The following is a 15,495-nucleotide window of genomic DNA, read 5'->3' on the forward strand; positions in this document are numbered from 1 at the left end:
TCGGCTTTTAAGTCAAGAAGCCACGTCCACTGAGTACGTCGTCTTCAGAAGTCTTCTCTTCATTGGTATTTCGAGGAGCGTCTCGTTCTTCATTTAGATCCAAACGCAAACCAGAAACACCAAAACTTGCCACCCAAGTTCTCTCTTTCTCTTTGAAAGATTTTGTGAGATTACTATCAATTGTTCTAAAAACTTAAACTATTAGACCAAAGCGTGATTTAATATTTAATTATTTTAATATCCTGAAAGTCACCTCTTGGATTGAGCTCTCGCAGCCTAAGCTAAAGAAAAGAAAATGCCATTGTGACTCTTCACGCTCTTGTTCCCTAAACCAAGAAACAACATGACCGAGCAAGCGAATCCCAGATACGAGTAGACATGGGTGCATCTGTGATAGATGCAGCGTACGTGATTCATGACGCCTGGACAGGTGCCTCCCCATGACATTAGCTGTGAATGGAAAAATATCGTTATGCAGACCTGATTCATGCGCTCCAACTCCACAGCGTGATCAACTTAATTCGGTGGACCTCGTGGTGAACTATCAAATTCCGACAACTTTCAACAACATGGGCAAGGAACATATAATCTTCTGACTGTCCAGACGGCACTTCTATGTCATAAAAACCATGGACCAGAACTTGCCATCGAAGTCTGCAAGTTTAAAATGCGTCCCAGGCAAGGGGAAAACAAAAACAGTTTGGATGACAAGGTCGATGATGCTTAACTGGTTTGCTGTAAACTCAAAGTCAAGTCAAGTCAGACTAACAATGGACGCTCCCTCTCTTTGCATCATAGGAGGACAATAGTCCAGTATATATGTCTAGACAGGCTGATCTGCACTTTCTGATACTACCCTCCTTTCGTCTATTCTCGTTTTGCCTGCAAGAATGGCTCATAAGATCTCCTGCACTAAACTTCTTCCTCTCCTAGTCCTATCAGGACTTCTATTTCCTGGAACTGTAAAGTCTGCACTTTCCAGTGGGTTAATCGCTTCAGGTTGCTTCGAAAGTGAAAGAGAAGCACTCGCCAAGTTGAAAGGTGGCTTCACGGATCCTTCAGGCCGGCTTGCTTCATGGGTCGGGAAAGATTGCTGCCAATGGAGAGGAATTGTATGCAGCAACCTGACTGGGCGAGTCATTGAGATTAATCTCCACAACCCATATGTGGATGATAATCTAAGCGGCGATCTCAAGCCAGGACAAGCGCTGGGGGGTGAGATCAGTCCTTCTCTGCTTGATGTAAAAGAGTTGAAGTACTTGGATTTGAGCATGAACAATTTTGGAGGCACCAAACTCCCAGGTTTCATCGGTACCCTAAAGCAGCTGAGATACCTCAATCTGTCGGGTGCATCTTTTGGTGGAACAATCCCTCTGAGTCTCAAAAATCTTTCGAGACTGCAGCATCTGGACCTCAGCAATTCTTTTGCCGAATCAAACCGAAATGATCTTCTCTGGCTTCCTGGCCTTTCTTCCCTTAGATATCTTAATCTTGGAGCCATTGATCTCAGTAAATCCGCCGATCATTGGCTTCCAGCTATCAATTCGCTACCTTCTCTCACAGAGTTGCGCTTGCCCAACTGTTTCCTCTCAAAACTTCCTCTTTCTCTTCCATTCATCAACGTCACATCGCTTGAGGTCCTTGATCTCTCGAACAATGACTTCAACTGTACGTTGCCCCGGTGGCTGTTCAATCTCACTCGCCTTGTTCATCTTGATCTTAACTCAAATAGTCTCGGGGTGAGCTTCCAGATGAGTTTGCTAATTTAGCATCCCTCCAAGAACTCGACATGTCCCAGAATTCGTACCTCAAAGGTCGGCTCCCGAAATCCTTGGGGAGCTTATGTGATTTGAGTGTCCTAAAGCTTTCTGTCAATAGAATCGCTGGTGATATAACTGATTTTATCAATGGGTTTGCTCGATGCAACGATAGCCAGTTGGAGAATCTGGACTTGGGGAACAATCAGTTGTCTGGTAATCTGCCAGATTCTCTAGGAAACCTGAAGAAGTTAAGGTATCTCCAATTTTCGTTTAATTCATTTCAAGGTTCTATTCCACGGACGATTGGAAACTTGTCGTCTTTGAAAGAGTTTTATGTTGCCAACAATGGGATGAGTGGGATTCCTGAAAGTTTTGGGCAACTGTCGGCGTTGGTCGCGGTGGATCTCTCTAAGAACTTGTGGGAAGGAGTCGTGACGGAGCGCCACCTGGCAAATCTCTCGAGCCTTACGGATCTTGACTTGGATAAAGTGTATCTAAACATTTCCTTGGCATTTAACATAGCCCCCAGTTGGATTCCTCCCTTCAAGCTTGGGTACCTGAACATCAGGGCTTGCCAATTGGGTCCTGAGTTTCCTACTTGGCTCAGGAATCAAAACCACCTCAAGACCATTGTGTTGCGCAATGCTAAGATTTCAGGAACCATACCCGATTGGTTCTTCCAGTTGAATCTGCAATTAGATGAACTAGACGTCGCGTATAATCAACTCACTGGCAAGCCGCCCACCTCTCTGACATTTGTAGACGATCTGTCCTTGTCGACTTGAGTGTGAACTCTTATGAAGGTCCTCTTCCTACGTGGTCTTCCAACGTGACAACACTGTATCTCAGAGATAATCGCTTCTCCGGTCCCATTCCTCCGAACATTGGCGAACTCATGCCTTACCTGACAGATTTAGACATATCTCAGAATGCCCTAAATGGTACCATTCCCTCGTCCATTGGGAATATGGCCAATTTGACAACCTTGGTCATCTCCAACAACTACCTATCCGGAGAAATACCCCGGTTCTGGAGCAACTTGTCCTTGCTGTATATTCTTGACACATCGAGCAATGGCCTTTCAGGTCCAATACCAAGCGAGGTCGGCTTTCTTTCCTTTCTCAAGTTATTGATTCTCAGTAACAACAATCTCTCTGGCAAACTTCCATCCTCCTTGCGAAACTGCAGCTCTTTGGACAGTCTCGACCTAGGTGAGAACAAGTTCTCGGAAAATATTCCCGCATGGATTGCAGAGAGCATTCCTTCGTTGCTGATTTTGCGTCTGCGGTCCAATTCATTTACCGGGAAAATTCCTCCTCAGATATGCCGTCTTTCGAATCTCCACATATTAGACCTCTCTCACAACAGCTTGTCAGGATCAATTCCGCTGTGCATTGGAAACTTAACAGGCTTGAAAGTGGAGCTCACGGATGCCGACACAGAGAGGTACGAGGGACGCTTGACCGTGGTGGCCAAAGGACGGTTTGTTGAATATGACGAAAAGATTCTTTACCTCGTCAACAGTTTGGATCTCTCGGACAACCGCTTGTCTGGGGAGATTCCTGAAGCGATAACGAACCTCGTGAGGTTGTGGACCTTGAATTTGTCCATGAACCATCTCACTGGAAGAATACCGATCGACATTGGGAAGTTGGAAGGGCTAGAAACTCTCGACTTATCGAGCAACAATATCTCGGGACCACTTCCTCCGAGCATCACCGCTTTAACAAAGCTGAATCACTTGAAACTGTCATACAACAACTTGTGGGGGAGAATCCCGACGGCCAACCAGTTCCAAACCCTCAACGACCCATCGATTTACGAGGGCAACGTCGGCCTCTGTGGGATTCCATTGCCAGAGTTATGCCCGGGAGACGAGAAACAGCCACAATCTCCTGACGATGGCATCGGAAACACCAAGAGCAAAGACGGAGGCGATGATCTCGAACGTTTGTGGCTCTTCCTGAGCACTGGGCTCGGTTTCTTTGTCGGGTTCTGGGGTGTCTGCGGCCCTTTGATGGTAAAGAAGTCCTGGAGAGAGGCTTACTACGGTTACATCGACAGAATGAAGAACAAGCTAATTGTTGCTGCATTCATCGCACGTCGGACGGACTAGTATGCAAGCATGTATTCAGGGATTTGACTCAGGGCTTCCTATCATTAGACCTTTTATGGATGTTGTAGCTAAGCATAGGGAACATACTCCACATGTTTCTGGCATAATAAAACGAGCCCTGGGCAGTAAGAGAAGACTGAATTCTATGGAAATTAATCTATAAGCTCATCTTAAAACTCGGGTCTAAATCCTGCAAGATTTCGCGCAATTATGGCTCTATTTCCTTTTACGAAAAATAAATTATTTGAAGAATATTTTTCTAAAAATAATTGTTTGTATTAATTAAAATAATTAATCAATAAAGAAATATTTTGAACGTTCATTCATTTTTTTTTTTAGCAATATAAGTGATTATTTGAAAATATATATTTTAAATTATTTATTTTTCACGAAATATATGGGATGCGGTCCGCAAAACAAATGTTTTATTTACGTTCATGCTTCGGAATCGGATGGATCCGAAGAAGTCCGTTTGAACCGGATTCTATCCCAGACCCAGATCCGAATTGAATCGGGAGCACCCGAAAGGTCACCCGACCCGGTCGTTGGTCGAAGATACTCTTTGTTAACTCCATCGTCTCCATTTTATCCACTCCCGGCAAAAATCAAGTGCAGCGAAGCTCCGTCGTGCTCGCCCAGCTCCGGCGATGTCACTGTGCCTCCTCTCCGCCCGCTCCCTCTGCCCAACCGCCTCCTGCCGCCTCTCTCCCGCCGCCTCAGCTCCTCCCTCCCCGCCGCCGCCGCCGCCCGCTCCGGCGACCCTCCGTCTGAGCCCGGCCTCGACCTCGCCGGCCTGCGCGCTCCAGTGCTCTCACTTCCAATCGTACGCACGCTCGCCGACTCTTTCCGTGTATTCTGCTGGATTGTCGAATTGATATTGCTCGGATTTTTACGAGTGCGAGTATGCGAACTCCGGCGCGTTCTTGTCAGTTGCGAGCGCGTTTCTCGTGTTACATTGTCGGTTCGCTTGAATGTGCAGGTGCTCGGGGTGTACTCACGAGCTGAACCTCCACCGTCCGAGCGTCGTCGACGATGCCGCTGATTTCTTCAAGAGCTTAGGCGTCTCGGATTTCACTTTCGATAGTTGCAAGCTTGTAAGCTTTTGCCTTCTTTTTCTCTCTCGATTTGAGTTGAGGTGTCGGTGTGGTTTTCAGCTTGTGCAGCCTTAGTTTTGATTGATTACGTTCGCATGTGTGTGGTGCAGTGGGGGTGGAGATGCCGTGCAAAGTTGGCGGTTCGTGGCTCATCGGTGGATCCTCTCATTGGACTCTATCAGGAGGGCACGCATAGTGTGGTGGACATCCCTAATTGCAAAGGTACTCAGTTCACCTGTTGGAGCGTGAAAAATGAAAATGTGAACTGGTTTGAGCAAAATTGGCCTCAAGGATGAAACTAGTGGCATCAGTGGTGTGGTTAATGCCTTATCTTGCTTGTTTCTTGCAGCTCATCATCCGAACATTAATGCTGCCATGGAACTGTTGAAGCAAGGTATATTTTGTGGATGACGTCTAAAAATTTGGTGTGCTTTCCGGAACATTAAGTACTTGCTTTTTTCCATGGGAGAAATTATTAACAGGAATCAAAGAGTTAGGTATAGAACCACACGATGAGGATCAAGGGACAGGTGATCTGCGCTACGTGCAGGTAGTGTTTTGTTATTGGGGATATCTTGTTAAGTTTGTGGTTATGCTAGTAACAGTGACTTATGTGTTCTTGCACTTCTGCTAGATGGCTGTGACGACATACAATACATCTATTCCCGCCTCAGAAAGATACCAACATGGTATGGATCTGAACTCACTTCTTGCATACTTGGTTTGAAGTTTCAGTTTTTTACTTTCTAGAAGTTTTTGGGTGTGCAAATTGCACTCACAATTCTGAACTGAACTTATTTATAGGTCAGGTTCAGGTTGCTCTAGTTTGGAATTCTCGAAATGAAAATTCACCCAATTCAGATAAGCTGAATGCCTTGGCTCATGTGAGGCTGCCAAATTCTCTTTCTTCATGTTGCTCATGCTGGACCATATCTTAATTTACCAGTAAAATGTGTTTCTTTACCCATCTGCAGTTTTTATGGCGAAATGGTGGGTCAAAATGCAAAGTACCATTCATACACTCTGTGTGGGCCAATTTTCAGACGTCAACTAGCAACGTGAGTGGTAGCCTACTGCTTGAATTTTAATGTTTTCAAAATCACTGACAAGGAAAATAGTTAGGACATCATGCTAACAATGTAAAATGCTAATTAATCCTGTGACTAAATGTACCTTTCAATTCAATCCTTCTAGGACAAGTGGGTCTTTTTATTATTTGTGGTGCATTTGATTATATAGGTAATCTTTGGGAATAGGTGGAGACATCTTCTGGGAGATAGGGACTTCTGGGAGCACCTTGGAGGCATTGATGTTTCGCTGGCTCCATCCAGTTTTGGCCAAGCGAATACGCGGGTTAGACATATCTCCCTCTCTGGAAAGCATTACGAACAGGAAAATGTTAATATGAACCTACTGTTAGTTTAACATAAAATTGCATTTACCATGCTGGCATCAAATTGATTGTTTTGCTGGATAGCATCAAATGTCATGTTAGTTTAGCATTGACTGCAGCATGTTCTTGAAATGGGCATTATAATTGGAATGCAATGTTGGATTTCCATTGTATCTCGCACAACCATCTTCTTTGATAGCCAAGAAAACTTTTGAGTGGCATATGTTGATTTGCTGAGGTTTTTGGCTCCATGCTATAATTCAGGCAAACCCAGTTGCATATGAATGATAACAGATCATTCATTGACAACAGAGAGTCTATCCCCTTTTAATTGAAATTCATGTAACTGATACTTTGTAATGATACTTTTTCTTTGGTAATCTTCAGGCTTTTAATTCTTTGCTCCGGAAGTTACAGAAGTATGTTCCTTATGGTGCATCAGTTACTGACTTATATGCAGGATCTGGCGTCATTGGCTTATCCTTGGCTGCTACAAGAAAATGCAGGCAAGAATCCAGAGTTCTCTTTCCTTTTGCTTGCCAGTCTCCTCTTTCCATTAAATGCTCCAGATTGTTTGTTCTCATTCAGGAAAGGCTTACAAATTTGTAATTCATCTCTTCCAGGTCTGTAAGATGTGTAGAAATTAACAAAGAATCCAAGTTGTCTTTTGAAAAGACAGTTGAACGCCTGCCCAAATATGTGGATAGCAGCATCAGTTGGCATCAAGCTGACACTTCAGTTGTAAGTCCCAGAAAAGAATCTCATTGATGTTATTGTTAATCAATCTTGTCAACTTGATGACTTTTATATCCATTTTGCATGGAAAATTACTATTCACTGGGAGATATGTTTATGTAAATCTTCTTTAGACTTGAGATTGTAATAGAGTAGGGAGTTCTTACTATTTTGTTAAAATCAACCCAGGAGCCTACTTCTTGGCTTGTGGGATCAGATGTGATTGTTGTTGATCCTCCTAGAAAAGGACTTGAAGCATCTCTTGTGGGAGCACTGCAGACTCTTCCAGCATGGGAACTGAAAACTAGATCATCACCTGAAAGGTAGGGCCTTATCTTTAGCTTTTCTTTGCATCAAGGCATGACATTGTCAGTCTCTTAGATGATCATTTGATATCTTTGCGAAAATAACGGTCATCAACCTTCCAGCATTAATTAATCCTCCTATGCTGTCTTTGGTATTAGTTTTAAGACAAAAGAAGAGAAGAGACCATGGGTACTTCGTGCTAGGGAAGCTTCTGTTCAAGTTGGAAATGATTTAAGTCAAGAGAACCGTCACTCAGTGCCTCAAACTCTTATCTACATAAGCTGTGGCTGGGAAAGCTTTAAGGAGGTAAATTGCAGTTAAGAGACTGAAGTGCAGCTTCGGTGCTTAGTTTGCTTTCTTATAAGCTGAATACTAGATATCTTGAGGAGCTAATGTCGAGCAAATAATTTACAGGACTGTAAGTCATTGCTGTCTAGCAAGGCCTGGCATTTGGAGAAAGCCCATGGATTTAACTTTTTTCCTGGCACACAAAGGTATTAGTCCCCTCATATTGCAATCCTGTAGCTTTGCATGATTCGGAAGCTAATGTTTAATTAATGTCTGTCTACTTAAATCAGATGAAAGTTGCTGAGATATTGAAATGTGATCTTATCTTTAGCAAGTAGTCAGGAATTGCTCAGATTTGAAACTGAAACTTCTGTGCAACAGTCTCAATGATCTTAAAATTTAGATTGAGATACCAATTATGATGTCTTGTTTCTCAAAGATCTGGAAAAACATTTTTTCTTAGTTGGTTTTGGATTGATGCTTCTCTGAAAATTATGCAAGTTTCTTGTTAAAAGGGTGAAATGTTAGCATTGAATGGAAAGTGTACGTGATAATATTCTGAGCTGGTTTAAACTACAACGTACACCAAATGTTCCGCCTTAGTCAAATAGTCTTCCCAGATTATCAGGATTGACTTGGGAAGGTTTTAAATATACACTTTCATGTGTTTGTATTAGAAATAGCAGTGTGATATATTGTCTTGTGAAGCTTTAAGGCTCTGTTTGGGAAAGGGTGAAAAATGGAGAAATGAAAATTGGGCCAAAAAATTGTGAATACCTTAATATGTTTATGAGAAAGAAATGGAGGGAAAATTCAAATTAGGCATGTTATCCAACCATTTTCCTCTCTCTTGGGTCTCCCACGAATAGCATAAGCTTACAAATTATGCTCAGGGATAAAGCTTGACTGCCTTTGGAATCCTTAACACATGCAGTGTAATGAATTCTTGTCTAGCTGTTGTGTTTGTGTTATGTGTAAGTTGTGTCTAAATGATGAGAATGTGATTTCAGCATTGAAGTTTTGGCGGTGTTCAAAAGAAGGGAAAATATGCACATCAAGAAAAAGAAGGCGGGAAAGAAAAAGAAGAAATCACCTGCGAAGAAGCAAAAGGCATTGATGCACCAAGAAGTCATGACCTAACGCATACTCTACCCCCATCCCGTCTAGTTTTACAAAGAGAAGACGGGAAAAATTTTGTTCGCTCTCTACTCCATTCTTCTAGGCCAGAAGCATTTTGCTTTGAGCTGATTAACTACTGGAGAGACTAGTTGCACATAAACTGTAGCATCGTGAGTCCTTGTTATGTATCTTCTTAACTTCTTGTATACGGAAATGCTTGCATATTAAAGGGTGTCCTGTCGGCATTTGCTTATATTAATAGTTTGTACCTCCTTTTCAACCTTCTCGAATTTGCACATCAGGAAGGGTTGTAGCATTCTAAAGACCCATTTGGTCCTGCCAGAACATGCCAAAAGATGCGCCTCCGCAAAAGAAAGGACCGATGTGGAGCCTTTTGCTTGAGGGAGAGTCTTATTGCGGTCTCGGTAGATCGGCATCGTTAAAGCCACAGAAATGGGAGGGACCCACTTGTTCTATATGCTCGAACCGATAGTTCAACAGGTCAATGTCGGAACTTCATCTAGCGGCTAGTGGTATCCACAGTTTTTTTATTTTTTGTGGGTCGCAGTATCCACAAAGTTAAAACCGCTGTGATTGCTCAGTTTAAGTGCTCAGAATCTCCCCCAGAATTGCATCCGTTTGATAACATTTTGTAGAGTAACCTCTGAATAAGCCACTGCTGCTTTATACTCGACCAACAGTACCATATGATTTTGCCCATGTTCTGGGTCTTTCTTCACTGCCACATAACGTGAACTGCAAAGAAGAGTCAGAACTCGGAGGGAATAGCCAAGCAGTATCTTCAATGCATGCCATCCCAGCAAAGCGGAAAAATGAAAAGACTTGCGCCTCTCCTTAAGAGGTTTAGCCGCGATATTAATCTGTTGAATATTGTACCTCGGCTCGCCCTCGACCACCCATTTCTTTCCTTGCAATTATGGCCAAGCTTATTGCTTTTGCTTTCTTTACATTTGATTAAGAGAAAGTCTCCACCATCTGACCATCTTTCCTTCTTCACCTTTTTGCTATCTTACTCTGTAAGCAACAGGCCAGATTAACCGACCACGGTAAAACCACTGATGAGAAATTATCCTTCAGGGGATGTAAACCAGAAACCACTAAAGGCTCCTCCGATAGAAAAATTGAAGATAAAGAATTCCTGAATGCCACTCTTCGCTGTTATGAATCATCAGAGGAACGAGCAGCTCCTATCTCTCCAATTTCCTCTCAATAATCCCAAATAACCAATTCTTTTCGACTTGAAATATCAACTATTGACTTATGATTGGAACTCCTTGATTTCTTTGCTTGTTGACAAAGGCAGCCGGTATGTACCGACACACACACACACACACACACACACTGAGGCTAGACCATTACATAACAAGTTTCCAAGAGGAATTGGCAATAATGCATCTAGATTTATGTTGGAAAGAATCAGGGTTAATGACACAAGTAATCAATTAAAGAACAATTCTGGCTTATGCTCCCTTGCATCACTTGTGACTACAAAAATAAGCAAGGGTAGATGAAATCAAAATGGAAGTTCTTCTGGGAGGTCCCAGTTATCTTCGTCTTCTTCCTTTTTCTTGTTAGTTGAGGTATCTTCCTTGTTCTGAGGCACATATCTTGAATAGGGACGTCTGTTTACACGGTAAGATGGCAACCATGAGGATAAGCATTTTTAACCAAATCTGACAGAGAATTGAAGATGCCATTGTAGTACTGGTAACATCTATTTTCTTGCAAAGGAAAGGCCTAGAGCAATAGGCTATAGAGCATTGTATGTAACATCCCAAATAAAAAAGCTTTTCTTCATTTTGAGTGTCCAACTTGACTCAAAATCTAGCAGGAATAATCACAATAATACAGCTTAAAGAGGATAAATGACAAATAGCATGTTGAAGAAAATATAATCCAAACAGGCTTTAACTTGGAATAAAAAGCAAGGGAGAATAAGAATGTCTATCACATTTGCAAATGACAAATGTTCTACAACGATACACACTGTTCGCTACAAATATTCTCTAAGCCTGGCCCTGTCTATCCTTTTCCCTTCTTCGTTCTTAAGTCCTACTAAAACAGTGAATATTTTTTCCTCGAAAGTTCCACACTTTTCGACTGGAATCTAACTGAAACATTGGACCTCACAGAGTAATGGCCAACTAAAGAATCTTACACAGACTCCACATCAAAAAAGTAAATCTAACATGCTTCCCAATTCTTAATTAAATTTACAGCTGAAAAGTCACCATGAGTCTAGGTGATAACACCAACATGAATTCTTTTATCAGCACCATGCCACTATGCCATTGATAACATAATGTAGGCAGAAGAATCAACCGGTCCACCGGCCCTTGAAAAGCAAATGAGTACAAAACAGACAATCACTCCTTACATTTCCCACCAACCCAAACTTAGAAGCATATTACAACGCCATCTCTTGTGACAGAGGCCGATGTCCTTGCAAATCAGTTCTAATACTTTGTAAGATGAAACAGTAGGGTGACAAATTAAGCACGTCATTGGTCATTGCAAAAACCAAAATAAAAGTGGGTAAAGAGGGTGGAAGGGGAGGAGGAGGTCCTAAATAGCCAAAGCGAGGCACGAACCTAAAACCCACCTCGTCTTTGCTCAGATAAAACCGCTGGTATTCTACACAATTTGATCATGCGACCTTACAAAGTAGTAGATAGCAAAGGGAAAAGCCTCCTCCTCCACTCTGACAAGCCTAAAAAATTTCGTAATTTCGCACCACTCAAGCATTACTGAAGCCCTCGCCACCCCCCTCGCCTTCTCTTATGCGCCAGAACTACTGAGCAATGCTCACGATGGAGCATCTCCGTACATCATCCAATCCAAATGACATGAGAAAAATCAAAGGATAGTCAAAAAAAGATTATCTTTCGAATGCAATGCAGCTACGACACTATTCTGCCAATGTCCCCTAAGCTGAATTAGCACATTAAACACAATCTACAATCAGTTTCGCCAGAGGGATTTCAGAAATGAGGTCAAGGAAAAACGAGGCACGCACCTCCTGCGGTTGCGCTTCGCAGCCTCGCGCGTCTTGCGCTTCTTCTCGTCCTGCTTGTTCTCGTGGAACCGCCGCCTCTTGCACTCCTGGATAACGCCGGCCCTCATCACCTCCCTCCTGAACCTGTTCAGCAGCCTCTCCTCCGGCTCGTTGTCGTCCACGGTCACCTGCACGTTGTAGCCACTGAAGAAGAGCGCGTTCGCGTGGGCGAGCGCCGGGTTCACCACCGCCGTCAGCTCGCTCGGCAGGCGCCCCGGCGCCGCGGCCAAGGGAGCGGGGCCGCCCCCGGCGCCGCGGCTGGACACAGAGAGGACCGCCGGGGGGGCTCTCGCCGGCGCCGGCAGCGTCGCCGTCGGCGTCGGTGGCGGCTTGGAAGGCGAGAGGAAGGAGAGGAAGCTGGATAGGGAAGTCGCCATTGGTTGAGGGAGCTTCAGCGTCTGGCTATGGCGGTCTTCTTTCTGGTCTGGATAGAGAGTCTCTCTCTCTCTCTCTCTCTCAACCTCTCAGGGAGATGGTGGATGGCTAGGTTTAATGGGCTCGCATGATGGGCTGGGCTCGAGTCCGAGTGGGCCCAATTGACGGGCTTTTCCTCTCGGGCTTGGCCCGATTTTCCGAGCGAAGCCCGAACCCGAGGAGCCTGCCACCTGAACGTACATTCGATTTCATAATTTTTGTACGAGACATTCAGGATTTGCTAAGACGTGGCCTGCAAAGTTGATGCACCGAATGACGCGGCGAATCATTATGGATGTTGAATATAATCTAGTTTATGAGACATCCGCTTGCAATCCGTAATATACGTACATCATCATCTTATCTTTATATATGACGTTATTTGAGTAGTATTCAAGACTCGTGATTCAAAGGCCATCTATATTTAATTGGAGCTTAAATTGAGCTTTCTCATGACAATAGCCAAAGCTATGCTTTCGTAATGGGTCGAAAACCTTCCGGTCTCCTTCCATCAATTGGCCGCTAAAAGGTATAATACAATGGGGTTATTAAGCATGCCCACTTTCCTTTTAATTTTCACGATTGACCTCCTATATTTTGGAATTTGCCCGAGCAAGGTAAGTGCAGCCAAGTCAATTAACCTTTTAAATCGCCCGATTACTTAGGTTTAACTAAATCATTGCGAATCTCAAATACTGATTACTTGAATGGCATAACATCCGATGAGTTACCTACACGCCGCAAGAAACAACAATTATGATGTTTGAGAGAAAAAGAAATATGAAATGGCGTTGAAATTTAGCTGGAAGTTGATAGTTTTGATTTCACGAGTCCTTAGTACTCTTCACATTTAGTAGGCTATCAATGAAAAACTATGGGCAGACTCTAGGGCCTCACTTATCCAACAACCACGATGTGTCCACATGACCTATGAGAGATCTGCTTCCACCGCTATCATCCGCCGCCGCCGGAATGGGGTCCGGCGGTTGGCCCGGTCGGCCGCAGAAAAGGGCAAAAGCACGACTCATCACGCGAATCGGACAAGACAAGAACCATAGATAACTACAAAAAAGAGACGCAATAAAGAGAAAAGGGAAAAGACAAAGGGCAGTTGAATCGAAGCCGACGGGAATAATCTGGTCGACGGGCAATAAATAACCTATCGAGACACGAGTCTCCGTGGGAACGCTCCAAATGGATGGATCTCCCGCCGTTCATAATAAACAAGCATTATCCACACGTCCGTCCGTCCGTCCGTCCTCTTTTGGTGACCCACGCAATGATGCCCGAAATCAGCGCACGAAAGTCGAACGGATCGACGAGGAGGGGGTTCCAGAATAAAGATAAGATTGAGACGAGAGCGAGAGCGAGCGTACGAGGTGGGTGACCCCGGGGGATGTGTGGATCGGGGCCTTTTGAATGCCGCATGCACCGCCGCTGCCTCCCCATTGGCCGCTTTCCATGCCTCAGGTGGCATTTCGTTTTGTCCTCATGTGTTTATTTTCCATAGAAGGTTGAGCTTTGCATGGAAATTGAAGTAAAAAACTCGCGTCAATAGTTCATCGTGATCGGTTCGGGCGTAGCGTCTCGATCCATCTGAAGAATGCCCGAGAGGTTAGCGGGATAAGTGCCCTTATGTCGTTGCCACCGTGTGATGATGGTGTGGAGGCGGAGAATAATATGCTCGCTAGAAATTGTAAACGAGGGTGTGCGCTTATGTATGGTACTTTCGCACGGATATGCGGTGGACATGGAAAATATTTCAGCCGCCCTATTAGAAACCAATCACGGTCATGCACGGAGATCTTTCCATTGATAAGAGTTGAGGGTTCGTGAGCTGATCTAAGTCGAGTATTTTTCTATCATGAAATCAAATGATCGAGTTGGAGTCCACTTCAAATAATTGCGAGTTGATCTTGTTCGCTTGACTTATTGAAACCTCTAATTGCCCATGTGATGTCCTGTAAATATCCACTAATTTTGTAATGAATATCTTTCTTTTGTTCCCATGAGATTTTCACATCGGTATTCTATCTCAATATGTAATGCGTTGTAGCATATTTCTTTTCTTACCACATCATTCATGCCCGAGAAACTTATGATTTCTTGAAACTTGCCAGCTAAAATGCTTAATATTCTAAATAGAAATTGTAGTTGATCAAGTTGTGATGAAATTGTTATTCCAACCCGATTTACTTATTTATTTTGGCGATGGGTACTATTTATGAAATACTCAAAAAGATCAATGTGTCACTTGGAACGTCACATCTCACCTCCCCATTCATGACCATAACTTTAGTGGCTTTTAAAGTCCTATGCTAAAAAAAAAAAAAAGTCCTATGCTCAAGATGCTTTGAAATTTGAGCTAGGATATTGGAGTACGTATTTAATCTTTTTCCTTTTCCTCGTGGCAAAATGGGCATTCAGATTCTACTCCCACATCCCTAAAGGCTCAATCAGTCCTCAAAGGCATCATTACCTTGGTGCTCTTGGTTTAAACTCACTATATCATGCACTCATTTGCCATTATTCAGTTTCACATTAGCATCCCAGCAAGGCCTGTGCAGGTATGTAATGTAGTTTTGTTGGGATTTACTATTCTTTTGGGGACTAAAGACTTTGATTATACTTTCCACAATTGGAAAACACCGTTCGAATTCCATTAGCCTTGTCCCAATTCCTCGTAATGAAAGCTATTTGTATAATTGGATATGACCAGCTAATAGGACTTGACAGAGGTTTTACGAATTTTCAAGTAGTTAGGGCTCCACGATCGTGTCGTGCTCCTGAATTATAAGAAAACGGGCGATAATAACCATAGAAATAAAGAAAGAATAAAATGAGGGGAAGGAAAAGAAAGCCCCGGACACGTAAGAGCATCCCCAAAAAGTGACCAGTTTAGGCAAGTGAGCCATTCGAATTTACTTTTATTTGAACAATGCAGCATACCGCAGTTAAAAGAAAGAAAGGGAAAAAAATATGTAGTGATGTGAACCAATGAAAAGCTCAATTAGTGGGGAGAATTGAATATTTAGGGTTCGTGTTTCTCTCCCAGGAATGCTCTTTTTCCTAATCCATGGGCTGAAAGCTGAGTATGTCCTGGAGCCAATCAAGGCTCAGCGTTCTTGACAAACGAAGGGTTGGTTTTTCTATTTGATTTAATTCATGTCCACATATATACACACATATACACC

General features: G+C 43.3%; 3 protein-coding genes across 3 annotated transcripts; 2 read left to right on the forward strand and 1 right to left on the reverse strand.

The window, feature by feature from the left end:
• Positions 1-890: 890 nt before the first annotated feature.
• On the forward strand, positions 891-4,022 carry LOC104423936 (receptor-like protein EIX2). Its single transcript, XM_018863760.2, is given in 3 exon segments — positions 891-1,668; positions 1,752-2,524; positions 2,527-4,022. Coding segments are annotated over 3 exon segments (2,901 nt in total). The 3' UTR covers positions 3,877-4,022.
• A 435-nt stretch (positions 4,023-4,457) lies between these two features.
• Positions 4,458-9,091, forward strand: LOC104422704 (uncharacterized RNA methyltransferase pc1998). The gene is made up of 15 exons (XM_010035100.3): positions 4,458-4,699; positions 4,856-4,970; positions 5,081-5,192; positions 5,320-5,364; positions 5,453-5,520; positions 5,605-5,659; positions 5,775-5,854; positions 5,945-6,028; positions 6,210-6,323; positions 6,751-6,869; positions 6,987-7,104; positions 7,288-7,421; positions 7,563-7,710; positions 7,819-7,898; positions 8,703-9,091. The coding sequence occupies exons 1-15, from the start codon at positions 4,524-4,526 to the stop codon at positions 8,830-8,832; spliced, it is 1,578 nt and encodes a 525-aa protein (XP_010033402.2). The 5' UTR covers positions 4,458-4,523; the 3' UTR covers positions 8,833-9,091.
• Positions 9,092-10,187: 1,096 nt separating this feature from the next.
• On the reverse strand, positions 10,188-12,336 carry LOC104423937 (30S ribosomal protein S21, chloroplastic). Its single transcript, XM_018863363.2, has 2 exons — positions 11,849-12,336; positions 10,188-10,454 (listed from the first exon to the last, which is right to left on the reverse strand). The coding sequence occupies exons 1-2, from the start codon at positions 12,262-12,264 to the stop codon at positions 10,346-10,348; spliced, it is 525 nt and encodes a 174-aa protein (XP_018718908.1). The 5' UTR covers positions 12,265-12,336; the 3' UTR covers positions 10,188-10,345.
• Positions 12,337-15,495: the final 3,159 nt, after the last annotated feature.

Source organism: Eucalyptus grandis, chromosome 8, assembly GCF_016545825.1.
Source record: "Eucalyptus grandis isolate ANBG69807.140 chromosome 8, ASM1654582v1, whole genome shotgun sequence".
NCBI classification, from domain to species: domain Eukaryota; kingdom Viridiplantae; phylum Streptophyta; class Magnoliopsida; order Myrtales; family Myrtaceae; genus Eucalyptus; species Eucalyptus grandis.